We start from the raw sequence: 24,190 nt of genomic DNA, 5'->3' as shown, positions 1-24,190 counted from the left end.
ACACAAACGCACACGCAGACATACGTTGTCGTACAGTATTTTTCGGTTGCATGAATAAATGCATCCATCTGTGCGTGCAAAAAACACAGGTAGACATCCGAACAGGGTCCCACTACACACACCGGAAGATGTAACCACGCTCCAATGCATGTACACCAGCACGCCAAGCTACACTCTGCAGTTCAGACACTCGCACATGCAGAGACACTGTTTTAACACACGCCACGGACGGACTGTGCTCTGACACTGCTGTCTGCCTTCAGCAGCATGCAGAGGATGCAGTGGCACAGCCGTCCAGGAGGCAGCAGGGGGCGCTGGCGGGCAAGCAGAGAGGAGCGGCACGGACAGGCAGCCCTGCCTGACGAGCCGTCAGCGGTTACCCACGCTGCTGTAGAACTGCTGCCTGTGCTGATGCCAACATTGCTGCTGCTTCTACTGCTAAAACACTGGCACCCGTACAAACACCACCCCTGACAATAACCCAAACACTAAGGAAGTGATGTCATCGCAGTGGAATTCCTCCAGGCCGCTGGTCCGGTTTAAAAATATCAGGCGATTTGCATATTTCTGGTTTTGTTTTGACTGCTGTTCTCCACAGAGCAGTTTTGGGTGTAAACCTCTGGGATTGTATTTGACCTCTTCCTTAATTTTCCTCCTCCACAGAGTTGCTGTCCGTATTAAAGGTTCCTCTCCAAAGTGCAAGGAGAAAGTATTTTTCCTTTGACTGTTGTAATCTGTCATATCTGGCATTGTATTACAGTCCTGGCCGCGTCCTTGCTGATCTTTGGACTGAGTGAAAGGCGTTGTGTACTAGACGGAAACTCCCAGAAACTCGCACGACTGGGATTGTTTGGTTCTGCTTCACTGGGCAGTGCACTGTGTGTTTACGACCTGGCTGTCAGTCTCGTTCTCCACCTACATACATGCATGTGCTGTGCATGTGGAGCATCAGTGACATATTTTTTTTTTTACCCCCCGTTGTTCAGTTTTAGTTTCTGTAAACCTAGTTCAGAAAAGGGATGTTTCAACACTCGAGGCTTTGACCCGCTCCTGGCTTTGTGATGCCACATGCTTGTGTAGATCGATTTCCATTCCAGTGGAGGTTAGTACACGGTGCTGCCACAGAGAACACAGTGTTGTGCGGTTTAAAGGAGCATCTCACACCAGTAGCTCTGTCCTCTCCTGTAGAGAAAAAGATGGGCGATGAGTAGGTTTTTTTTCTTCCCCTTAGACAAATGTTTCTCTGACGCACACATTTAAAACTCTCCGTAATAGTAGGGACCTGGAATCAGTGCCCTATTTGTGGTCTCTTCTTGTCCCCACTATACATATCTTAATGGTAAGTGCGCACACATGTCACAGTGGGGGCCTCTTACACGTACACAGGCCTTGCTGTGTTTCCCGCTTCTGTCAGAAAAATCTCTCCCCGGCAGCGCACAGCCCGGATGGGGATTTCATTAGTATTATTAGTATTATTAGACCGGTCTGTGTTTGTTTGTGGTTACTGACTGGTCTCAGACCCCGGTGCCACCGAATGGCAGCTTCAACTGCTAGTGTAAACCATTAAGGGCAACGGGTATGCGTGGATTACAAACACGCATGACTGCAACACAGCAGGGAGTGTGGCCAAGCAGAGAGTTGGGTCTTCTGCAGCTTTGATACTTTTTATACCTCTGGATACACCACTAACTCGCCGCCTGGCGTCTTCTGCCCACAGAGGAGCTGAGGAAACACAGCTGGTCCGGGATCCCCAGAGAGGTGCGACCCATCACGTGGAGGCTGCTGTCGGTAAGTGTGTGCCACTCCGGTAAGATGGACCAGAGGTTGGATGTCTGCAATCATCCCAAATCCCCTTTTTTTTCTTGTGCCGATCCACGGTGTAAATATCAACCTTTGCTTGCATCCGTCCGTGGCGCAGGCGTGCACACGAGCTCTCGGATCCGACAGTGTGTGCATGATCCCTATTGTGCTTGGCATTGTGTCACTTGTTATCCCAGCTCTAAGGCTGATCGGTTTTATTCGGCACGGCTCTGTACCATAAAAGCTACAGTTGTGCTTTTTATTTTTATTTTCTTCTTTCCTACAAGACAGATTATTGCCCAACCAATGACTGACTATGACCATTTTTTCTATTCGCCCCCAAACCTCGTAGTCTGTTTATTATTCTTCCCGCTGCTTTTCCCGTTCTGAAATGTTTCAGGCCTTTTTTTTGGTTAATGTTACTTGGCAAGGGGTTGTAAAAGATGCCTGCTGCATAATAACGTCTTGCCAATAAACATATCCTTAAGGTAGGCTTTCTCAGCTCCTAATTAAGCTTTACATTCCCACATTTTATGCTTTGATAATTACTCGCTCGTTGAAATTAGCCTGCCATGTTTACAGAGTCCGCTGTGTTTGATTATTCCAATTACTCTCTGTGAAAAGGCTAATACAGGTTGCCATTGACAGCCTGTCTATCACAAACACATTCCCCGCTTTGTGTTGTGGAGTTCTCTTTTGTCTTTTGTTTGCCATTTCTTGAAAAAGGACAAAAAATAAAAAGTAGCTGGATTTACAGATCTCTTTGGTCTCAAATTCATCTTATACTGCCCAACAATAACGTAGAATCACATAAACCTGAGAGTCAGGGCAAGGGATGGCCAGATGGTAAGAAGACCACTGTCAAAGCCACTGCATCAAACTCCAAACAAACCTCCTGCTCACAAAAGTTTTTTTCTCATCTTGGCTTGCTTTATTAACATTCATACTTTCTCATCATCCGGTTATGGATTCAGTTTCATATATTTATTGACAATCTCCAGTCAAGAACCTTCGGACTGTAGGCTTCCTGCAGGGGTACAATATTGTCACACCGTGAGGCAGCGTAGATCAAACGGGATTTTACCGAAAAGTGGGCTGTATTCGGCAAAAGCCCATCTCTGAAAAGCAAGAGCCCCCGTGGCATGGACAGGGAAGTGTGTCTCTCTGCTCACCCCGAGCACGTGTAGCGCCTAATTAAGTTATTATACAGTAGATGTAAATAACTGCAGCTCCAAGTAGCACTTTGTGAGAGAAGCCGCAAGGTGTAGAATTGCCATTTCGGAAAATGTCTCTCTAAAAGCACCCATATTGATCCCCCGGCTTCATTGCCTATTTACAGCCTGTGTTCCTGTGTCGAACAGGATGTTGTTTGATTAAAATAAAGTGCGTGTCACATCTTATTTTACTTCGTTCTTGGGGACGGTCTGCACCTCCCCCGAGGACGCGGTTCACCGGAGTGTGTTTACACAGCTGGATGCGCGATCTCGCACACACACAACATGCGCAGACGTATGCCTGTGTCTGATGTATAATATAGATTGTATTTAATTTGGATCAGTCGTCCTTCTGCCTCAAACACAGGCTGGGGAATTCGTCAAGCGGCGAGTGCCTGGTCACACCATCTGGAGAGAAGTTGGTTTTGGGGGGAAAAATAAAAAGAGAAGTTTCAACTTTTGTCTCCTCCTCCTCCTCCTCCTCCTCCTCTCTGGCCTCAAGGCGGCACAAATCCGGTGCTTTCTACTTATGGTCAGAGGGGATATTGCACCTCGACCCCTTAGGCCTTTCCAGCAGAGTTTTAAAAGATTTCAGCCGTCCCAGTTCTCATTTGGAAAATTGTAAAAAGAAAAAAAATCGGGAGATAAATAATTTGTGCCAACTATATGATTTATTTATCTTTTTTTTGTTATTTAAGGTACAATTTTATTTATTTACATTGTGTGTGTGTGTATGTGTTTTTCTGCTATAGAAAATGACTTGCACTGACATTAGTGGGCAAGATGTTTCCTGACCATGACAGCCTGCGTTTGGCATGTCGCATTTGAACTCCATGCGAAAAAAGCACGCCATGGCGAGTGAACAGGACAGCTGCACTATTTCCTCTCCGCTGGCGCGTTCGTGCGATTGAAAATGAATGCTGGCTCCACGTGTACGATTGGCCTTTCCTGGCAATGGCCTCCCCTCGTGCTGCGAACCTTTTTCTTCCGAAGACCCCCGGCCACCGTACAGGTACGCCTGTCACTCGCTCCAATATCGTGAGATCGCATCTCTCCCTTCCAGTGGTTTTCCTTTCCTCCCAAGTTGCCCTGCAATGCTAATTAGCATCAGGCTCAATAAATAATGCAATGGGAAGCGTCTTATCTCGGTGTTGCACCGCGCTCCATGCCGTCTTTGATCGCTCTTGATTTACGCGCCCCGTCCCTCCGTTTCTTCAGATCGCGCCTCTCCCCAGGTCAATTCATTAATGACCTGCAAATTGGGAATAATGTGGCCCTGAGCAATAAGGAGAAAGAGAGGAAAGTCCCTTTGAAGAAGCAGTGTAAGTTAACATGTATTTTTAACCTTGTCCCTCCCTGTCTGCTTGTATCAGATGAGTTCAGATGTGCAGTTTGGAGCAGCTGTCACTTGTACGAGCTGCGGTTGACATGGGCTTCTGTTTTATGAGACTCCGAGGAGGGGTCGACCGCCTTTGATATAAATGTGCCTCCTGGTTGCTCCTGACAGCCGTGTCTTTCCCTCGCGCGCGACGGGGAGCACGTCTGGTGGCAGCTTACTGACGCTGATTGTTTCTACATCAACTTTGAAAGGTGTCTGAAGTGGCTTTCCTTTTGGGCAGCAGAGGGGTCTTGTAAGACACCGAACTAAGGATTTCCTAACATGAATCCCCCCTGAAGGGCGTCTGCTAAAAATAAATAAATAATAACTGCATGAGACACCCTGCTATAACTTTCTTACCTGTAATTAATCATGTAATAGTGTCATTTAATTCCCTGTTCTCATGTAAACGTGTGCTAATGTGTCACACTTTGCTTAATAACCCCCTGCCCTGTTTAAGAGAGTCCTATGTCTGATCATCAGTGTCTGTGACTGGCTGGTGGGAGTGTCTGTGTGTGTCCCATTATGAAATGGTTGTAAATGGGGAAAAGAAAATCCTCAAACGCCTTTTTTTTGGGGCGGTGAGATTCTCTTTTCTTTTCCCTCAGGGTCGGGGGGTTATCTTTATCTTTATTGTTGGTCAGAGAAGCAGATGCGGTGTGCATACATGTGCAAAGGGGGTGCTCATTAGCCGGTCCGCGGGCCTCGCTTTGCGATTGAGCAGCACTTTTCTGTTGTGGTTGATCCTCTGCGGCTTGACAGCTCCCAGGCCTGTGAGAGATGAGCTGCCCTTTCTCTTCTCTCCCGAAGCCGCGTAGCCCCGGGCCGGCAGACGGAGAGGAACGAGATGCGTGGAGTCGGGGGTGGGTGGGGGGTGGCTGTAATGGGGGTTAGCTGAAGAGTGGAGTAAAAGTCAAATCCAGACCAGGAGCTGAGGTCAGCAATCAGGGGTGCGTATCGAGCTGGGAGACCGTGCTCCAGCAATGATAAATCCCTGCCAGGCCCGGCGGCCCACGCAGTGCGAGCTGCAGTGTTGAAACCCCCCCCACTTCAGATTGCTTTCATTAAGTCGGAGGTAGGAGACAACTGCTGCCTGATCTGCCACAGATAGATTAATGAGCTCCTGGAGAAGGCTGCTGGGATGCCATCTTTGACCAATCTTCCAGCCTCCTGAGAGAGCTTGGGTGGGGGGTGGGGGTTGGAGATTAACGGGGCCGCTCAGCGCCACTTGAGGTCGGTAGATATCTAGCTTCAGGTTGGAGGACTTCGCTGACACAAACCGGACAGGACTTCGCCAATAAATCGGACGCACAGCGTAACCATAACAGTGCAGACTGTATTGCTCTATACATTGAACAAGAACAGATAGGAAAGAAGTTCAAATGCACACCAGTCCTTATCGCCCCCCCCCTCACTCCTCTCGTCTCCTGGGGACCTTCAGACTGAATCATAATGAGAAAAAAGGAGCCCATACATAAGGGGAAGTGAACAATGCAATTAAAGAGACTTGCATAAATTATGCAGCCCAACATCTTGCCAAACCTAATGGGATGCTGAACGGTAATAAAGGAAGCACCTGGGGAGCCATCTTTTTGCTGATGGCCTACAGCTACACTTAGAACTTCTTCTCTTTGACACCTCTCTGATTTGAAAGTAATAAAAGGTTACAGTTGACTTCCACACCGACTCCATCCTCAATCTGCACCCGGTGCTGCCCAACAATCCGCAGCCAAACAAAAGCACAGTGACTGCCGGCGTTGTCATTATACTGTGGCTGCCGGTGATCTCCGCCGTTAATAGATGCCAGCGATGGCGCGCCAGAAGTCTCTGGCAAAGCGACATCTCCGCCCGCTCTTTAGATTCATGTCTGTCAAAACGGGATAGACGGCTCCTCTAACGTTTTTAAGATAAATATGTTTTGATAGGAACATTTGTTAATGTTTTCTAAGAGTGCCTCTGGACGGGGAAGTCTCTTTGTGTTGATTAACTCATGGGCGGCTATGTAAATATATTTATAGGGATGCACATGAGATAGAAGGTTTGATTAATTTAAAATGCAGATTGCATACAGAAAGAATACGGCCAAAGAAAAAACAACAGAAGAAAGTTTACTTTTCTCCAAATGCAAGTGACCATCCAAAAGAACAGATCGGCTCACAATATGGTAACAATGATGAAATATCTAGCAACTGTTTAAGGCTCATATTAAGATGCTTCCAGCTGCTAAAACCTAAATAAGAATAAAATATATGCTTGGCGTTTAAATGCAATTACTGCATTGCTGTATTAATTTTTAAGGACACTTGAGAACTTGCCGTGTCGAATCTACATTGTACAAGGAGTCCAGTATTAAAGTGTGACCTCTATCTGATGCCCCACCCAAGTCAACGTACAAGACAGGAATTATAAGCATCTGACCTTGTCACTGTGTTGGGTCCTGATCTAGAATCAATCACGACTTCTGGTTTAGGAGACAAAGATCTTAATGTCTGTGAAGGTTAGGGTTTCCCCCCAGCTTCCAAAAAGTGTCAAGCACAAGGTGGGGCCAACCATCTCTACTTTGTTTCTATGAAGCCTGGAGGGTGGAAGAAGCAACCGTAGCAAAATATATCAATGGGGAGAGATGGATTGGCTACATAGTCCATCCACTTAACTCTAGAGCTATACGTTCGTTTCCTCTTCTTCTCGTTTGGTCTTCATTTCCTTGCTGCTGGTGAGCCAGGGCTTTGGACTGGAAGATGGGGCAGATGTAGTCAATACAGGAAGTGTGAACTCAATTTACACTTTGATTTATTATACGTTGTAGCTTTTTTGTTTTTAGCAGAAAAAAACAAACGCCTAATGTTCCAAAATCGAATAGAAATTTTAGAAATTCACTGTTCGCTAAACCCACAAAAAAAACTGGTGTAATTATAACAGGGGGTTTAAGTTTTTAGCAGACAGTGTAACGGGTGTATCCAGGCTATTTGGCGGAGAAGACGGGAGCTCTGCTGGTGTGAGATCTCGGTCTCGGGTGATTACAGCGCTGCCGGGTCTGTTCTCGTGACCCCTGGCGTGTTTGTGCCCTGCTGTGAATTTTCCTCTATCGCTCTATTCCCCAGAAATGGTTCTGTGTGTGTCTGAAGAAAGGAATGACTAGTGTCTTCCTCTGATCAACAATTAGGTTTCTGTTCCCGTAGGGTTGAAAGCAGATCCGAATCCTTAGGTAGATTAAGAAAAAAACACTTCTTACCCTTGAGCAGAATGTAATGCAAATTTTTTTTTAAAGACTGCTGTATTAATTTCTTGTTCAGTTTAAGCCTTACCTTGGCATGCGCTCTCTCTCACAATCTCTCCCGCCCTCCCTGTCTCTCTCTCTCTCTCACATGCACACACACATTCACACAGAGCAATTTATCTGTATTTATTCTTCCTCATGAGAATAATAACAAAAACACCTCAATCAAATGTAGTTTTAGGGCCGTATGCGTTTCATATTACTGCGTGTAACATATATAACGGTATAATCTAGGTATTTCTATGTCTTCAGCTATTCTGTATTTGTTTTCGTGTCTGTGTACGTACATATATATGTAATTAGACCAAAGTGCATCGCAACAGATGCACACTGACAGCCGAGCAATGAAGAATACCAGATAATTAATCTCTCTTCGCGCAGCTTTCAATTCAAGCTCGCAAAGTGGCCGATCGAGTGAACGGTATTTATAAACTCCACCGAATGGCCCCCGCTCTTCCTTTTAGGGGACTGGAAGGGGTCCAGCCGTGATGCTCCTTTTGGTAATCTATAAGCACAAGTTACATATAGCGATTGCCTCTGGCTACGATCCTGATTTCACTAATTCAGTACCTGGGCCCGGTGCCAGAGAGCCTTAATTTCAATCTGAATATTTCACTTTGACTTTGACCTTCTGTTTCTCTCGGGGGAGGAACATATTTCCTCTACTTACTCATTTATTTAATTAATTCACTCCTTCGTTTGAAAGAACGGGCCACCGCCTTCTCTCAGAGTAGGGTCATGCGAAATAAAGATCTGAGAAAAGCAGCGAGGCTTTTTCTACATCAAATAATCTTTTCAAATTGACATGCCAGCAAGGAAGATGGATAATTCTGTCAATTACTTTTGCTATGAACTTTGTGCCTTTGTGATTCCTGTTTTTTGTGTGGGTGGACTATAACTGTTGTATCTTTATTTTGACACCTGGGTTATATACGTTTCTAACGGCAGTACACACCTATCATGGACTTTCCTTTTAAGTTACTTTCCCAATTTTGCAATCTTTGTTTCCTAAAATGCACCCCTTCCTCATATTGTGTACACCCTGCAATCAGCTGATGTGTATGTTGTTTAATTAATCTATTTGACTTTTCTAAGTAGTTGAATCCCTTTGTCCCTGATGGATTGATGATAGTGAGATAAATATGGACAGGGTTTCCATGAACAACAATAGGTTGTAAATCGTTTTTTTTTTTTTTTTTTTTGGCAGCTCGTTGATTAAAAGCCCACCTGTTATGAGTGCATTTTGTAAATATTGTATTTGGTACAATTGTTGTTTTTTGTGATGCTCTTATTGTACCTAGCGGGGGGTGCTGGTTCACTGTGCGTCAGCGGTAATCATACACTCTCTATCCCTCTCTGATAAGACCGTGAAAGAGGTCTGAACGGAGCCTGAGAAACTCGACTGACTGTCAAAATGCGGTAATTGATTGAACAAAACAACAGGCAGGTATATCTGTATTTTCCTTAAGTTCCTGAAGTCTGGAACAAGCTCAAGAAAACTGATAAACTGAAAGAGGGAATTGCCGCTTGATGTATGGGTGAATGTTTTGCTTAATTTATGGCATCAAAGCTCCTGTCAGAAGCAGAAGGAGGAAACAAGCAAAACAAGTAGTTTGCGGAAAGTATTGAAAGATAAATTGGCGGACCGAGTTTTTTGAAAGAATCAGCCCTTTTATTTTCATTCATCTTCTTAATGACATCAGAACCTCTGAGATGAAGGAACATGTGATAACGACAACACCACAACACTACGCACTACGCACTACGCAAGAGCAGGAAAACGGAGGAAATTAACGCGGGCTCCGGATATTAACGCACGCACAGTTTCTGTGTCATTAATTGACTGAGCTTTTCATAATCATAAGTCAAGACTAGGGAAGACAAGCTGGGTCTTTCAAAGAAGGTCCGAAAGGCGAACTGCCCCACTGGCCCAAAATCACAAGGAAAACCGTGGTGCTGGAGAAGGTAGAGCATTGGTAGGCTTGTCACAGTAGGTGGCTGGAGGAAGTGATACATTACCCAAAAGTGCTGCACACAGAAAATAGGAGCACTTTATACATGCCTCTGTGTGTTTCAAAGGGATGGGCACCAGTATTTTAATATGTGAATATTCAAGTCGACATTAGCATTCGATTTACTTGTGAGATTTGTAAAATTTTGGGTAGTTAAAAAATGCACATTTAAAAAAATGAAAAACCTTGGTCTAAATTTGACATTATCCTAAGGCTTGTGACATTTGAAACTCCTTGCTACCTCTAGCACCGCCACCCCCGCTCTTATGTGGTACCGCTGGCACTAGGGTGACCATATGTTCCAGTTTTACCAGAACAGTCGCGCATTTTTATTAAGGTCCCGGTGTCGCGTCAGTTCTCTCAAAATCTTTTAAATGTCCCGGTTCTTAGCTTTCTCTTGTTTAGACGCACTTAAAACCTTGAAAATAGACCAGGCATGTTTTTCTGTGACCGATCTCATGAACAAGTGAGCATTTTAATTATATTAGTAAACCCTAATTACTGGTAACTCTTTGTAATACGGTAATGCTAGTATTTAAGCCTACGGTTTTCTGGATGACAACATAAAGAAAAGGCACTGAGTACGCATGCATCAGAGTTGTGCCCACAGAGACGCTAATTTGACAAATGAGAGGCAGATGTTTTTTAATTTTACTGACTGCAGAAATACATCACTACCTTGAAAAAATTGCGATTTAATACAATCACCACCTGATCCATTGACAACAGTGTTGAGACAAGGTGTTTTTGTAAAGCAATCCCCTACAAAACGATCTTACACGGAATTGCATACGTTTTAACGAATACTAAATTTTTTGGGAGGAATATTATTCAAATATTGAAATCAGGCCAACTGCCCATCCCTAGTATTTAATTGTATTTGATTATATTTCTGATTGTGTATGCAAAGTTTTACATTTGTGGGCATATGACAACAAACACAACTCGGGAAGAGACCAACGCTGGAAAACAACAAAAAACTTCACCCGAATCCTCCAGCTGTATATCAGAAGTCTTGCAGGAGCTTTTAAGACCAACCCGGGCTCTCTGTGCAATGCATCCTGATGTGCCGTCCTTTGTATCATTGTTCGTGTCCCAATACTTTGGGTATATACGATCATAGGCACACAAATTGTCTGTTTTCAGGAGACAATCTTTTCTCTCTCAGTCAAAATGCTTCCCGGCGGTAAATGGCCAGACGTCCTTTATTCCTGAAACATACGAGTGAAAGAATGCTTTGTGATAACAGCACTTTAAAGAGCAAGATAAATGTTTCCATTTTCGCGGCAGGAAAATAAAAGCAAATAATGGATTTCTAACCCAGGCGCTAGGCACCATTAGGATAAGAGCATTTGATAGTATAGTGTAGCCAGTCCGATGTATGCAGTGGATTGTAGTTGATGATTGGCTGATGTTCTTTGGTGCCATTGGAGGAGGCAGTTGATTTCGGTTGAAGGAGGTCTCTAGTGAACTCACACCCTCCTGTGAGGACCCTACCCCTCCCTGGTCTTCATCCTACCTGCTCCCACCTCAGCCCGTCCCTTCGCTGTATTTCTGACAGCAGGTGGAGCAGAAAGGCCGAACAAGATAATGGAATCTTGTATCCTTTATCCTCTCTCACTGTTTTTTTTTTTTTGTTAATTAAAAGTGTTATAGATTAGCTATTCGGGCACTTGCAGGGAGATCGATACTTTGTTAGAGTCGGGCTTTCTTTTTAATCTGTGGTGGTGGACGTGGCGCTGTCAGGACGGGGCCCTGATTAATCGCCTGGCCTCGCGGCAGAGTCTAAACGGTCAGATCTTTGTCAGCGGGAGCGAGTCCTTATCTTCCATCAAAGCCCTGACAGAGGGACTCGAGTGCTTGGCTGAGAACTGCCGTCTGTGAAGAGGGGCTATTTATTTGAATTGGCAAGTCTTTGTACCCTGCGTTTGATTGTTGTCTGAGTGCAACGCTCGGGAGAGAAAGCCAACCCCCCAAGCCATGCTGCTGACCTATCCCCTGTCCGGGCGTGTGTTAATGGAAGTAATTAACTCTTCATCTTGACGTTCATTTGCATCCCACTGCCTGCTCCCCCTTTACCAGCTTTTAAATTGTCCCTGGCATTGCTTCCTGTAGGGGGGGAGAAATCTGCTTCCCTTGTCTGCTGTAAAAGACTGAAATATCTCGGGCAAGCTGGTTTAAACAAAGGGCCCCTATAATTATACGTGCTTTTCTACCAACCAACAAATCTTTCAATTACTGTAAAGGCTAAGTTTTCTGAAAGGTCTAATGCATGCACTAAGCAAAAATAACAGCATGCATTCATTAAAGGTAGATGAAAATGTAACTAAAAGTACACATACAAACTGATCCATACATAACACCCCCCCCCCTCAAAGAAAACCACGCAATTATGTTATAAAAGCATTTAAAACATGAATCGTACAATATAAAGGACCTTTTATTCCAATAACATTGACTCACAGGGAATTTGGAGATGGGGAGGGTAGATTGCAGTGTCCTCCCGGAAGAATGTGACAGTGCTTCTATGCCATCATGACATCATAACTGTGTATGTCAGCAAAACTGTCTTGCTCTCATTCTGGGGTTTGGAAAAATGTTCTTTTAAGGTTGGCTGTTGTGATTAAAAATGCTCGTTTCTGTGGAGTCAGAATAAAAACAAAAACGCGAATAAACACGAATAAACATGACCCTAGAAGTATCCCTTAACAACAGGGCCCAGAAGTGGAGAAGCATCTCTGTGACACGGGGGACTTTTAATCACAATATTGCTCCCCTGCTTTTGTCCGGTCTGCTGTGATAGGTTCCCAGGACCCCCTGCGTCTCTGTACCCATCATAGAACTGCAAGCGGCCCAGTGTTGTCTAGTTTATGGCGTAATAATGCTGTATTTATTCTATTACCATGTTATCTATTCTCCGCTTGTGGAACTAGATGGTTATAAACGTCGAGCCCTACAGCCTGAATAATACTGGCTTTAGATAAGGGAGCTCTGAGCTGAGATTGAGATGAAAGCCTTGTTTATTTCCTCGCGGCTCATTAATCTATGTCGGCAGACGGTGAGTGGAGGTGACGCAGGCCCCCAGTGTGTCAAAAGGTTCCTTTATGTTGCTTTCTTTTGATATAATTTAGTTTATTGTAGTGTGTTTTTTCTCCTTTTGTAACAGTGGTAATATGCGGGTCGAGAAAGTAGGTTGCCAACCGATGCTTTCATGTCGTTTCACTCTAACGAACACAGATGACAAGAGCTTTTACCTGGCTGGAAAGCCACTTACTTGACCTTGGCCGAGTGTGCACCGAACAGGGCTGTGGAGTGGATTGTAACGCCTCCGAACACACTCTTAATTGTAGATGCACCTGGAGCTCATCCGCTAGGGGCATATAGGGAAGACACACACTCACTCACACAATGCGTGGCACCTCTTGGGAAATGCAGGAGGACAAAGAGCGAGAGAACTACTTAGTTTTGGCCTTTGCCTGGATATTGACCCTGTTTTGGAGACTAAGGAACGGAAACCCGACCCGGCACCAGACAACAACCATGATTACCACACCCCTCACTGTTCTTCCCTTTCCAACCTTCCTTATGCCCTGGAGAGTTTATTATTTGATTATTCCAGGAAACAGAGTAGTGGCCCAATCGTCCCACGCTCCGCACGCTATCGATGTGTTGTTGTTTTCCTCCTCCCGCCAACGTGACACGCCAGAACAGTGATGCCAAGAAAATAATCATAAAAAATGTTAATGGGAAAAAAATGCTGCGCCGCTGTGCTCTCTCTCTTATCTGTGCTCTCCAGTTCCACTACAAGGCAGAACACAAAATCCTCTTTGCATATCTCAGTCTGCTCGCAAGAGACCCTTGTACAAGTCGTTTGTTCATTGAGACGTTCATCTGGCGGGAGAGGGGGGGGAATAAAATTGGAAATGTCTCCAGACGTCCTGACTAGGTAAGAGTCGTGAGTGAGATTACGCGCGTTCCTCCAGGTTCACGAGCCATGTTTACGTCTGCGCGCCGGTTTGATGTCAATTCGAGTGATTTCGGGATTACTTTTCAATAAAGGATTAATTCCATAAGTGCCGGTGGCTGCCTGCGCCCAGACGCCGTAATGCATGACAATGCGTGCCGGGGAGGGACGGCGGTCTGGGTGTGTAACTGATTAGACACCATGTTTACTGTAAACATCCCCGGGAACGGAAAGCCATCAGCCCCAGGAGTATTAACCTTAACGACTGAAATATTCAATTTCCTTGCAGGGTTATCTGCCTGCGAATATGGAGCGCAGGGAGCTGGTGCTGCGACGCAAGAGAGAGGAGTACTTCGGCTTCATCGAGCAGTACTACGACTCCCGCAACGACGACAACCATCGCGACACCTACAGACAGGTACGGTGCCATCAGTAGTGCTACCTCTGTGATCCACTCACCAATGCCTTGAAATGCCTTATTCCAGGAGAGCCACAGCGCCTTCTAGTTTCAGTTAAGTATATATAATGAGATAAATGAAGATTTGCTTAGTTTCAGTTATTTTACCTAAATTTAACATTAATTATTGGAGAGCACAGGAGGAAATCCAGATTAAGTGCGTTTGACTGAAAACGGGAGACCCTGCCTTGCACAGGGAGTTTGTGGGGGTCTGTGCCGTCCTTCCCAGCCCTGTTGTGAAGCTCACATGCTCTGTGCTCCGTGATAGAACGGCTGGAGGGTTCATCTGCTGCAAATCCAATAAGATGGAAGCGTAGAATTTCATCTCCAGTTTTAAAATCCAGCTGCCTGATTCTCATCTCCCTCGACAAACCAGTTTGCCAGTTTCCTGTGGGAGAGTTTCGTAATGATGTGAAGCAGGTACAGAGAATGAAGGTTCATGATCAAGCTTTTAGATAGGTGGGATAAAATGACAGATAATTGGGACTCCCTCCATGAAGCATGTGTCCTGCTGTACCAGATTAAGCAACGGCATTGTCGTGTTTTTGTGAATTACAGCTCGGTTTATTTACAGTCGACTGGGGCACAGACAGGTCGTTGCCGCCGACTGTTCAAACACTTCCCCGCCATGTGGAACAGCCCTCATGCCCCGGCATAAATTGAATTCCTTATTTATTTTTCAAACATTGGCTCGTCCCATGTTGTATTGATGCCCTAAATTCCCAAGGATATGTTTCCTACCTGCAAAACAAACTGTTGCTATTATGACTTTCAAGGTGTTATGTAATTTGCGGCACTTGAAACGCCACTGCCTCCTCGCCTCGGTTGTTTCCCCGGGCTTTTGCTTTAATATTTCAACTCAGAACTCCAGCACAACTTATAAATATCACATGAGCTGCTACTGTATGAAGAATCTTACAAGTTGCATTTTAATTGTGCCCGATTAGACATAAGCCCCCCGAGCTCAGACTAATGCCCCCAACTAATGTTACATACAAAGCTATTGGCACCCCTCATTGATGCAGTGTACGGGTAGCACGTCTCCACTTTGATGTGCGCTTTCTCCATCGCTGTTGCTTCGATGTGTCGTCTTAAATTATTAAAAGGCTTTGTTACAGAAGTTGGGTTTATGATGGGGGAATGGCGCTGCCTTACATCAGGGCCGGGTGATTGCAAAATGCTAATTCCGACTGCAGAAATAAGAGAGGAAAGAGATTTAACATGCTAACTAGCCGCAACCTGAGAAGCACTTTTGGCTGCTTTAGAAATTGCCCTTTTGGTCTGATCTCTTGTCTTGGAGATCGGCAGCTCTCTGTGAGGCAGGCAATTAAAGCTGGAGATTGGGGTTTCTCACGAGGGGAGCACGTGGCCGAGCTCCCCTCCTGAGCGATATCCCCGCTGTAGACTTCTAACCACTTCTGTTACATCACTCCTGAGACGGGCTTCAAATGTTTCTGCGGCACAATGGTGTATTTGATTTCTAGGTTTTCTTTGCTTCCCTCTCGATGAGCCAGGCCTGCAGGGTTTCCAGGGATGCCTTAACCATTCCTCTCCCATCCTCTCTCTGTTCCCCCTCCTCCAGTCCTCTGGCGCCGTCCATCGCACACAGTGATGCAGAAACCGCAAAACCTCTGTTTTGCTAAGCTTTTGCTCTGGCGTGAGCAGGAAACCTTGTCTGCGATTGCGCTGTGCTGGAGTGAAAATGATTGGCAAGGATGAGGTTTCCTGGCTTGATCCCAGTAGTGCGGATCTGTACGTTCATCTGGATTCTCATTCTCTCTCTGTCCACCTCTCATTCTGTTTCATCCTTGTTCTCTCTCTCTCATTTTGTCTTGCCCTCTCTCTCTCTCCCTCTCTCTCTCTCTCTCCCTCTCTCTCTCTCTCTCTCTCTCTCTCTCTCTCTCTCCTCTCAGAAACCCACTGAAAACAAGGCCATTCTATTTGTGGGTTTGGAAATCCCTCGTTTTTGTTTGTTTGTTTGTTTGAACAGTTTACGGGTGTGTGATATAACTGGGCAATGTGGCTCGAGAAATCTTTCCCCCTCGCACTTGTCAGTCGAATTTGTGAACATTGTTGTAGGTTTTATTAAACTAGATGGTCAAGCAGTTCATTAAAGTAGTGCCCTTTTTAGATATCTGCCTTTTCCCTGTGGATATTTGTTTTTTTAGTAGTTTTTTTTTAAGATCAGAATCCTTCTGATCTGAGATTCGTGCCGTTTCCCCGAGATCTGTCTTCGTGACAACGGCTGAAAAATGGCCGGGACATATGGAGGCCATGTGGGAGAATTACGCAGCACAGCAGCGGTGGAGGCAGCAGAACTGCTTTTATGAAGACAGAGACATTCATAAAAACAATAACCTCGCCTCCCCTGGCAGCTTAGCTTCCCCGAGAACGTGCGCCGTAATTGCACATGGCGGGAAGTGGCGACATCTCTGCCGCTGATGGATGACACGCAGCAGGAGAAAATGGTCCGTAATCCTCCGTCAACAGATGGATAAATGCCATTGTGGGGAAGATGGAGTTCAGTTTCGGTTTGATCGCTTTCTGTGCCCTGGCCCCGATACGACTGTATGTGCGGCACAGGGCTCTGCTGCCACCGGGCTGCCTTGTTCCAGCTCAGCGGAGAAGTTTGATAACTATCACAACCAGGACCACCGCGACACAAAATCGAGGACGTCTGTAATGGAATTGTGGATTTCAGGGAACAGTTTGTCGGCTGGAGGTATCGGCTGTGGACTAATGTTTTTCCCCCGGAAGAATGTTCTGCCCTTGGGTGACAGCATGAATATTTACACTCGGAAGGTCAGGACGCTCAGAGGAGTAAAAAATACACATAAAACCGTTCTCTCCAACCGACTCGGAAACCCTTCTGGATCAGCAGAAACGTGGGTCCTTTCACTGAGCGATTGCACACCTGGGTCTTCCACAAGATCAGCTGCGATTAATAATGCATGGCGCAGCGCTCATGTTGTGTGGATATGAGTGACTGCAACCACTTAACCACGAGTGCGAGGCGGCCCCTCTCCGGCGTACACAGCGATGTTTGTGGATGTGTCCATGGATGTTATTAAATGGCTTGTGAAATTGCAGTGGCTGGGGCTGGTCAAAGTCCAGGTTGTCTCATAAATAACCTGGAACGCAGACTCCTAAGTGCTCAGGCAACTAGGCTTTGCAGAAATTGGCATATAATTGTCAATAAGGAGGATATTCTGGCTCTTCTCCAGTGATCTGCGCAACAGGAAGCTTTTTATTAATATTGACAGTGCGGTTTGTGTGGCGGCCTTCACCCCTGTTGCATGTCATGAATTCAGAGCAGGACTGAGGCGTCCATTGCAGGCGGAACCCCGGGGGCGGTGATCTGAAGGTCGTTGTCAGTGCTAGTGGGTCTAGTGGGGCAGGCCTGGGCTGGGCCTGAAGTTCGGAAAAATCAAATCTCTAACCCGCTCGCCAATTGCAAATTAAAAGCCTAGGAGTTGATCCTCCATTTTTCGCTGGATAGAAGCAGACGACAGAAAAACATCCGCCGTTCGTAATACGGCCGGGTAGAAGTTTGGGTTTAATCCAGGCTGTGGTGATTGCAATGGGCAGATTTCAGAACATCAAGCAGTTTGTCACCTGTGGACCTAGTGGCCCAGAAACCACCAATCAAGACCCTTCTTTAAAGCTGTGAACTTGGCAGATGATTACTCCACCCCCATACACTCCTAACCTTTTATGTTAAAAACAAAGTGGGCCAACCATAGACTCCCACATATCGTATAATCGAACTCTGCGTCTTCCTTTTGCTTCCTCTGCTTGAGCTGACACATTTCATTTGACTTCATTTGTACTTTGTTGCCAACACATTTGCTCTCTCCTTCCCAGCCCCCCCCACCTCCTGGTCACTCAGCGGTTTCCTATTTCACAGTCATGACTTGAGTTTAGATGAAGGTGCACCTTCAGCCAGCATAGTGTTTATAAAGAGGAGGGGAGATTACAGTTCATGTTTGTTAGGCCTCGACAGCTGCAAAGGTTATCGATGGCGGTTCACCCCTCTTTGAGAGGAGTAGTGGAGGGGAAATCTCAGACCAATTCTGATAGTTTTGCTGGCGGTTGAGAGGTATCTAATTTCTTTTTTTTAGCTCCACCTGAGAATTCAATTTGAAAGGGCTTTCATTTTCTCCTCTTCTTCACAATCCTGAAATATTTACTGCCCCATAAGGGTTTAGGAGAGTTGATGAATATTCCAGGAGTCTGTTTGAATTGAACTCTACACCAGCGGTGTCAGGTGCCCTGTAAATAAATAAATAAAGGGATTGAAGTCTCTGTAGTGTACTCCAGGAAGGCCAAAAAAACCATTGAATATACAATACCCTTCCTCTCACTGCCGGTGTTTCATTTTAGTTTTTCTGTGAAAGCCAAAATTAATTCAGGGCTGGGATTTTGGTGAGGTGGTTGCGCTAGATTTACTGAAGAGCATATACGCCTGAACTCCTTCTCCGTGCGAACAAAGAGAAGTAAGAATGGAAGGGGTGGAATGAATGCGGAGAGACTGATAAAAGGAAGAGAAAACAAACGGCAAAATGTAAGCGGCCCGTGTGATTATGCTTCAGTCCCACATCCAAATGAAAGAGGGAGAGAAAACGTATTTTACAGCGACTCATTAATGATTCCCTGCGAAAATCGATTCCCTTACAGCCTGTAAAACTCAAGTTAATGGTGCAGGGCTAGTGTTCGATAAGTATTGCATTCTCTCTTACCTCTTTCCCTCTTTCTCTCTCTTCCCCCCCTCCATCTCTCTTTGTCAAATAACTCACGCAGCAGCTATCAGCTTTATTTATGTAGCATTTCAGCTCCATCATAATGAGCCCTTTGTCTGGAGCAGGCAGCTAATATTCCATAAAGCTGTTTTTTCTGGAGCGGCGATGTTCGTTTTGATGAATATGCCGCCGAGGAGATGCTTAGAGCAGCGCCGGCCTCCTGTCAGGCCCCTCTTGATCCGCGGGCCGCTTCTCCACAGTGCTTGAGCTCAGACGAGCTGGGGGAGGAGGTGCGGGGCCCGAGCGATTGTTATTTTCATCGATGTTTCCCGCGTTGATGGAATGCAGCGCCGCGCTTATTGAAATTATTGCAGTCATTCGCAGCTCTGAAAGTAATTACCAGAGGAGGGCTCTACCTGCCCCCCGCCCCCCGAAGAAAAGTGCTCCACTAGAGCCGGCCGGGGCTAAATGACACCAGGTTTCCTGGGACTGCTTGAACACAGAGCTGGCATATTCTTATAGTTAATTATTTATTATTTTTCTTAACTTAATTCCATTTTTTTCTTATTACACCGAGGGATGAGCTGACAATACTTCAGTTACACAATTCACCCAATATCTTGCCGAGGCGTGTCCCGTTTGTTGTCAGCACTGGTTATAAAGACAAACCGAGGGTGTGCAATTTAACCTTTGCAAGCCTGAAAGGACTCATGTTAACATCTGTTCTTCTTTTCAGATCCACATCGACATTCCCAGAACCAACCCCTTGATTCCTCTGTTCCAGCAGGCGTCAGTTCAGGAGGTGAGTGCACACAGCCTATCTTTTATAATATAAACCACCGAGTCCTGCATTCGAGCATCCCTCCAGCTGCGGAGGAAGCAGCAGCTTGTGAACCCAGCCTAATAAATGGTTAATGACCATCGGCAAACGAGGAAAACAAACTCACATCGACAGCACAGTATGTTCGAGAGGGAATGGCATTCTTGGAAGTTGACTTTGGGGGGGATTATCACACCAGGGTGCTTTGCAGGTTGCGGACACTGCCAGGCAGGTCAGTTTCGCCGGTACAATATGACTGCTGCCCCTTTGTGCCGGACGGAGAGAAACTGCACCACGTGGAGTGGCGTTGCAATATTGCACATCGCAGCGGGATCGTTGTCTGTGTTAAAAGGCTCTGTGTGGATGTCCATTTCTTTTGTTGGCTGAGAGACAGGCAGGCAGCCAGACAGCTCTATGTGCCCCATCCCTCACGGTCTGCTCTCTGCCGCAGCTCCGTGCCGTGCGCCTGTATCTGTGACCCACAGCCCTGATCAGAATAACATCTCAATAGGAAGAGAGGGAACACAAACAGACAGTCACGAATGGAATAACACATGATTTTCTATCCCCGTCCTAAACAAATAGAGCAGGGCAGTAATAATAATCACCTTGCCACTGACAAAGACATCGGTATTATTAATAATAATAATAATAATAATAATAATAATAATAATAATAATAATGATGACAATGTTGATGATATGATGATGGATTGTCATTTCGCATACGAGTGAATAGTCTCACCTCTGTCTTGTATACAGTATCTGTCCCTTGACGTTTTTCTTCTCTCCCCCACCCCCATCATCCCCTGCTTTTCAATGACTTCGTGTCATTTTTTTTTTTTCTGCGGCATAATCTGATAAATCCATAATTAGTTCATCTCCAACCTCCTCGTCTTCCCCTTTCATAGATTCACCAGTGAAAACAGTGACAATAATAGCATTTCCATGCGTAATGAATGTGGGCCATGCCACATTAAGCCCTCAAACTGCTTTCAATTAACAGGTTTAAGATGCCTTTAAAATTATTTCCACCTGTGAAATGGGTCACCTCTTGTCATCCCTGCTGTGTTTGATTAAATTCACTGTGACCACGGGCACTTTTAATCAAATACAATTAAAGTGCATTGAAATATTGCTCTGCTGAATTGCTGACAGTGGTTAAGGATTAAGCCTGAACAATGGGTAATTAAACATTTTCAATTTATGCTATAATTGGTAACTTGAAGCTGCTGCCACCCAGGAAAAAGGGACATAGCAGTGTGTGATGAACCGAGTCCTCCTTTATCACCGCCACCATTTTGGCTCTTCCGTTTTTGGACCTTAAAGTCTACTTGCCAAACATTTAAATTCCAGCAGTTTCTCAATATGTAATGAAGCCCTTTTCCTGTCATATCGCCCTTTCTAATAAGACATTATTAATTCAATCTTACTTGCCTCGATGCATCAAATGGACAGATAAGGATCCTTAATGACATTTAAGCCAGTATTAAACATAAATTTAATACATTTTTATTCAGTATGAAATTGCCTTTCCCTCAACTCTTCTTCTTTATTTTTCATTGACCTAAATGAGCTGTAAGTTTCTCCCTTCTTTCTTTTTTCAAGGTGCATTTTCAGGCCTCAAACGTTTAATTCCTCTGGGGTTAGACTCACACATTGTCGTTGTTTTGGCTGTTTTTCCCATTTTCAGCTTTAACTCAGGGATGCCATGAATCTATATACCGTATATATAAATATTTAAGGGTGACAAAGTTCCGCAAACCTTTTTGAAATGTTCACGGATGGTGCACAGGAAACATAAACTTAAATGTTCTGTGCAGGATTGCATCCTTTCAGAAACCCCCGATAATACAGTCCGGATTCTGTTTTGTGTGTTGGGATGCGTTCATTAACCATCTCGCACAGAGAGGCTGGAAGAGGCTTGTGGCAATGTTTACTGTCACAGTGCCAAATCTGACCAATGATATTCAGAGCCACTATACATTATTATGCAAGTATTTATTTTCGTGAGGACTGTAGTGATTTGGCGATTTTCGCGGCAAATATTAACCGTGAAAATATTGTCATATACGTTACTTTATTTTTTATGTTGCTGGATATCTGCTTGACTTAAACTCTTATTTGGGCCTCTATGTCTCTGATTGGACACTTACTTAGTCTATTTGTCATCTTAACTAACAAGGTCACTGCGCACCGCTGACCACAAACCCTAAATGATCATTGCGTATTTGAGATTTTAAGAAGTTATCCCATAACTGGCATTTAACAGCTAGAAACTTAATGCTGCTCTAAAGCTGTGGATCTCCTCACAGTAGCTTCGCACCTGAAGGTCACATGGTTCAAAATGTTTTATGTTTATGGATTAACTTAGAATGCATTTAACAATAGTCTAAACCAGACACACACACACAGACATTCTCCAGCTATAATGATGCATGTTTGAAGTTGTATTATTTCTCCTTTAGAGAAACCAAGAACAGGTGCCTAAGCTCTACCTGAGAGAAAAGGACACATTCTGCATTGTGATTCTTGATTGTGTGTCATTGGGTCAGGGCACACACAAAACATATGGGCATTTTCTCTACGGGAGAATCGTGCTCGGTGCACTTTATAATTTAAGGTTGTGCAACTGGAATGCAGTGTTTTCTCCCTGTACATTTGGTAGTATAATGTCTACCGCTGTATTGAGATGTAAATGTGGCCTGTAGGGTCAGTGTAATAGTCTAAGAAACCTAAACCTGTCAGACTGTTTAATCTGCAAGCATTTAATAAGAGAGGAGGCAGTGGCGATGGGTGAAAGTGCAGGAGACGGCTGGCTGGGATTTTACAGAGCTATTCAGAACCATGCATTTCGTTTTATAATTTTTTTATTTTTTATTTTTTTTGCAAAGACAAGGGATATGCAAACCTGGATAACTCAATTTACCTTGAACTCCGCAAAATTACATTAAACTTAAATGCAGTGCTTCGATAATCATTCTGAACATTAGGTTGCCAGCCCAGGCTATATAATATGCATGCAAGATTAAAAATTCGACTTCGGCAGTACCCGATGAAGTGAAATAACAATAGACTTCCCATCCCATTCCCATTTTCTTTTCTTTCTTTTCCCATTAAAAATGTAGAATTGCATTACTGTACCAGCTGTGCAGGACACGGTGGGATTCGAACATTGCCAAAAAAAGACAGATGCATGGAAAATCAAGCTCTCAAAACAAAATGAAAATATATGAGCTAACTTAAAGTAAAACAAAGTGTAGCTCAACCCAGACACACACACACACACACACACAAATATAGGCCTGTATAATAAAACAACCAACAGATACTTCACGAGAGAGTAACAGAAGGAAGGGGATTTTAATAAATACTGCATGAGTTCATCTATATAACGGATGTGTTGATGCTTGTAAAGCGCTACATTATTTAGCAGTCTCAGAGATGGATCCCCCGGCTCTGTGCAGTCGGTTTGCGTTTGACCCAGGCCCCCTCACCCACTTGTTAGTTCAGCCACCTTGGGAAAGTGTTTGTGTGAGGTTTATTAAAGCAGCTCTTTACAGAAGGGTTCAGGGAACAAAGCAGCGGAGGGAGGCGGCTGAGGCCAGCAGATACGAGCCCCGCCGCGTCGAGTAGCTGGAGATCAGGCAGGAAGTGAGAGATTAAAGATCGGTCAAACGGAACAAGCACAGTCTCAGCCCCCCGGAGTGCAAAGCTCCCTTTTACATTTTTATTCTTTCATATATGTATTCTTTAAAGTTGATTTTGTTCATCTGAAGAAAGCACACCAGTGTTTTTCATCAGTGTATTTTTTTTTTATTTAATGATTACTATTGATGTTGATTTGCAATCCATAGGAATGTTACTATCATGATGATTTATCTGAGATTTCTTTCATAGTCCTTCCGAATCACAATTACAATCACAGACGGGAGATTTTCTGACACTGCAGGGCTTGGCGATCGCCTCGTCGCTGTAGGAGGTGGCGGGGGGGCGTGCTAAGTTGTTCCTTGAATTGTGTCCTCATCAGTCTGGGCCCTGTTGTAATTTCCTGAGACGCTGATGAAAAATACGAAGTGAGACCATGTACGCAATCAGATGCATCATTTTTATTATTGTGATTAGTATTATTTTATTTTTTATACGTCTCAGTCTTCCATATGGTTTAATCCGATCTCTTCATCTGTCGCTCCGGGGTACGGCTGAACTTTCAGAAGTATGCAGTCAGCTTTTTTTTCCCCCATTGGAAATGCAATTTCCCAGAAGGTGGATGAAAAGAATTAGCAAAAACAGACTGTACCTAGCGGTCGTGGTGTGGCTGTCACGGGCTTGACTTGTGCTTGCACTCCAGCGCTCGGCAGGATGCATCAGCCCAGCACAACAGGCGCGCAGCCTGCGCTGTCGTCCTGACCCGGCATCTGACAGGACAGCGACAGGTCTTCTGTTTCCCAAACAACAATCTCTCTTGTATTGCAACACAAACTGCCAGTAAAACTCAGAAGCTGTCCTTATGTTATTCATGTTCAAGAA

The 24,190-nt window shown here is 44.8% G+C and overlaps 1 protein-coding gene across 4 annotated transcripts in view; it reads left to right on the top strand.

Annotated features, from left to right (window-relative positions):
- tbc1d22b (TBC1 domain family, member 22B) overlaps positions 1–24,190 on the top strand; it is a 94,077-nt gene that overhangs the window by 19,219 nt on the left and 50,668 nt on the right. For all 4 annotated transcript variants that reach the window (XM_066703409.1, XM_066703408.1, XM_066703407.1 and 1 more), the window contains 3 exons: positions 1,718–1,788; positions 13,935–14,063; positions 19,578–19,643. In XM_066703409.1, the coding sequence (XP_066559506.1) occupies positions 1,718–1,788; positions 13,935–14,063; positions 19,578–19,643 (266 nt within the window). The remainder of the gene's footprint in view (positions 1–1,717; positions 1,789–13,934; positions 14,064–19,577; positions 19,644–24,190) is intronic.

The sequence above is a fragment of the Amia ocellicauda genome, chromosome 5 (assembly GCF_036373705.1).
Source record: "Amia ocellicauda isolate fAmiCal2 chromosome 5, fAmiCal2.hap1, whole genome shotgun sequence".
Taxonomy (NCBI): Eukaryota; Metazoa; Chordata; class Actinopteri; order Amiiformes; family Amiidae; genus Amia; species Amia ocellicauda.
The sequence above is the reverse complement of the archived record's forward strand: the minus strand, read 5'-3'. Positions and strand labels throughout refer to the sequence as shown.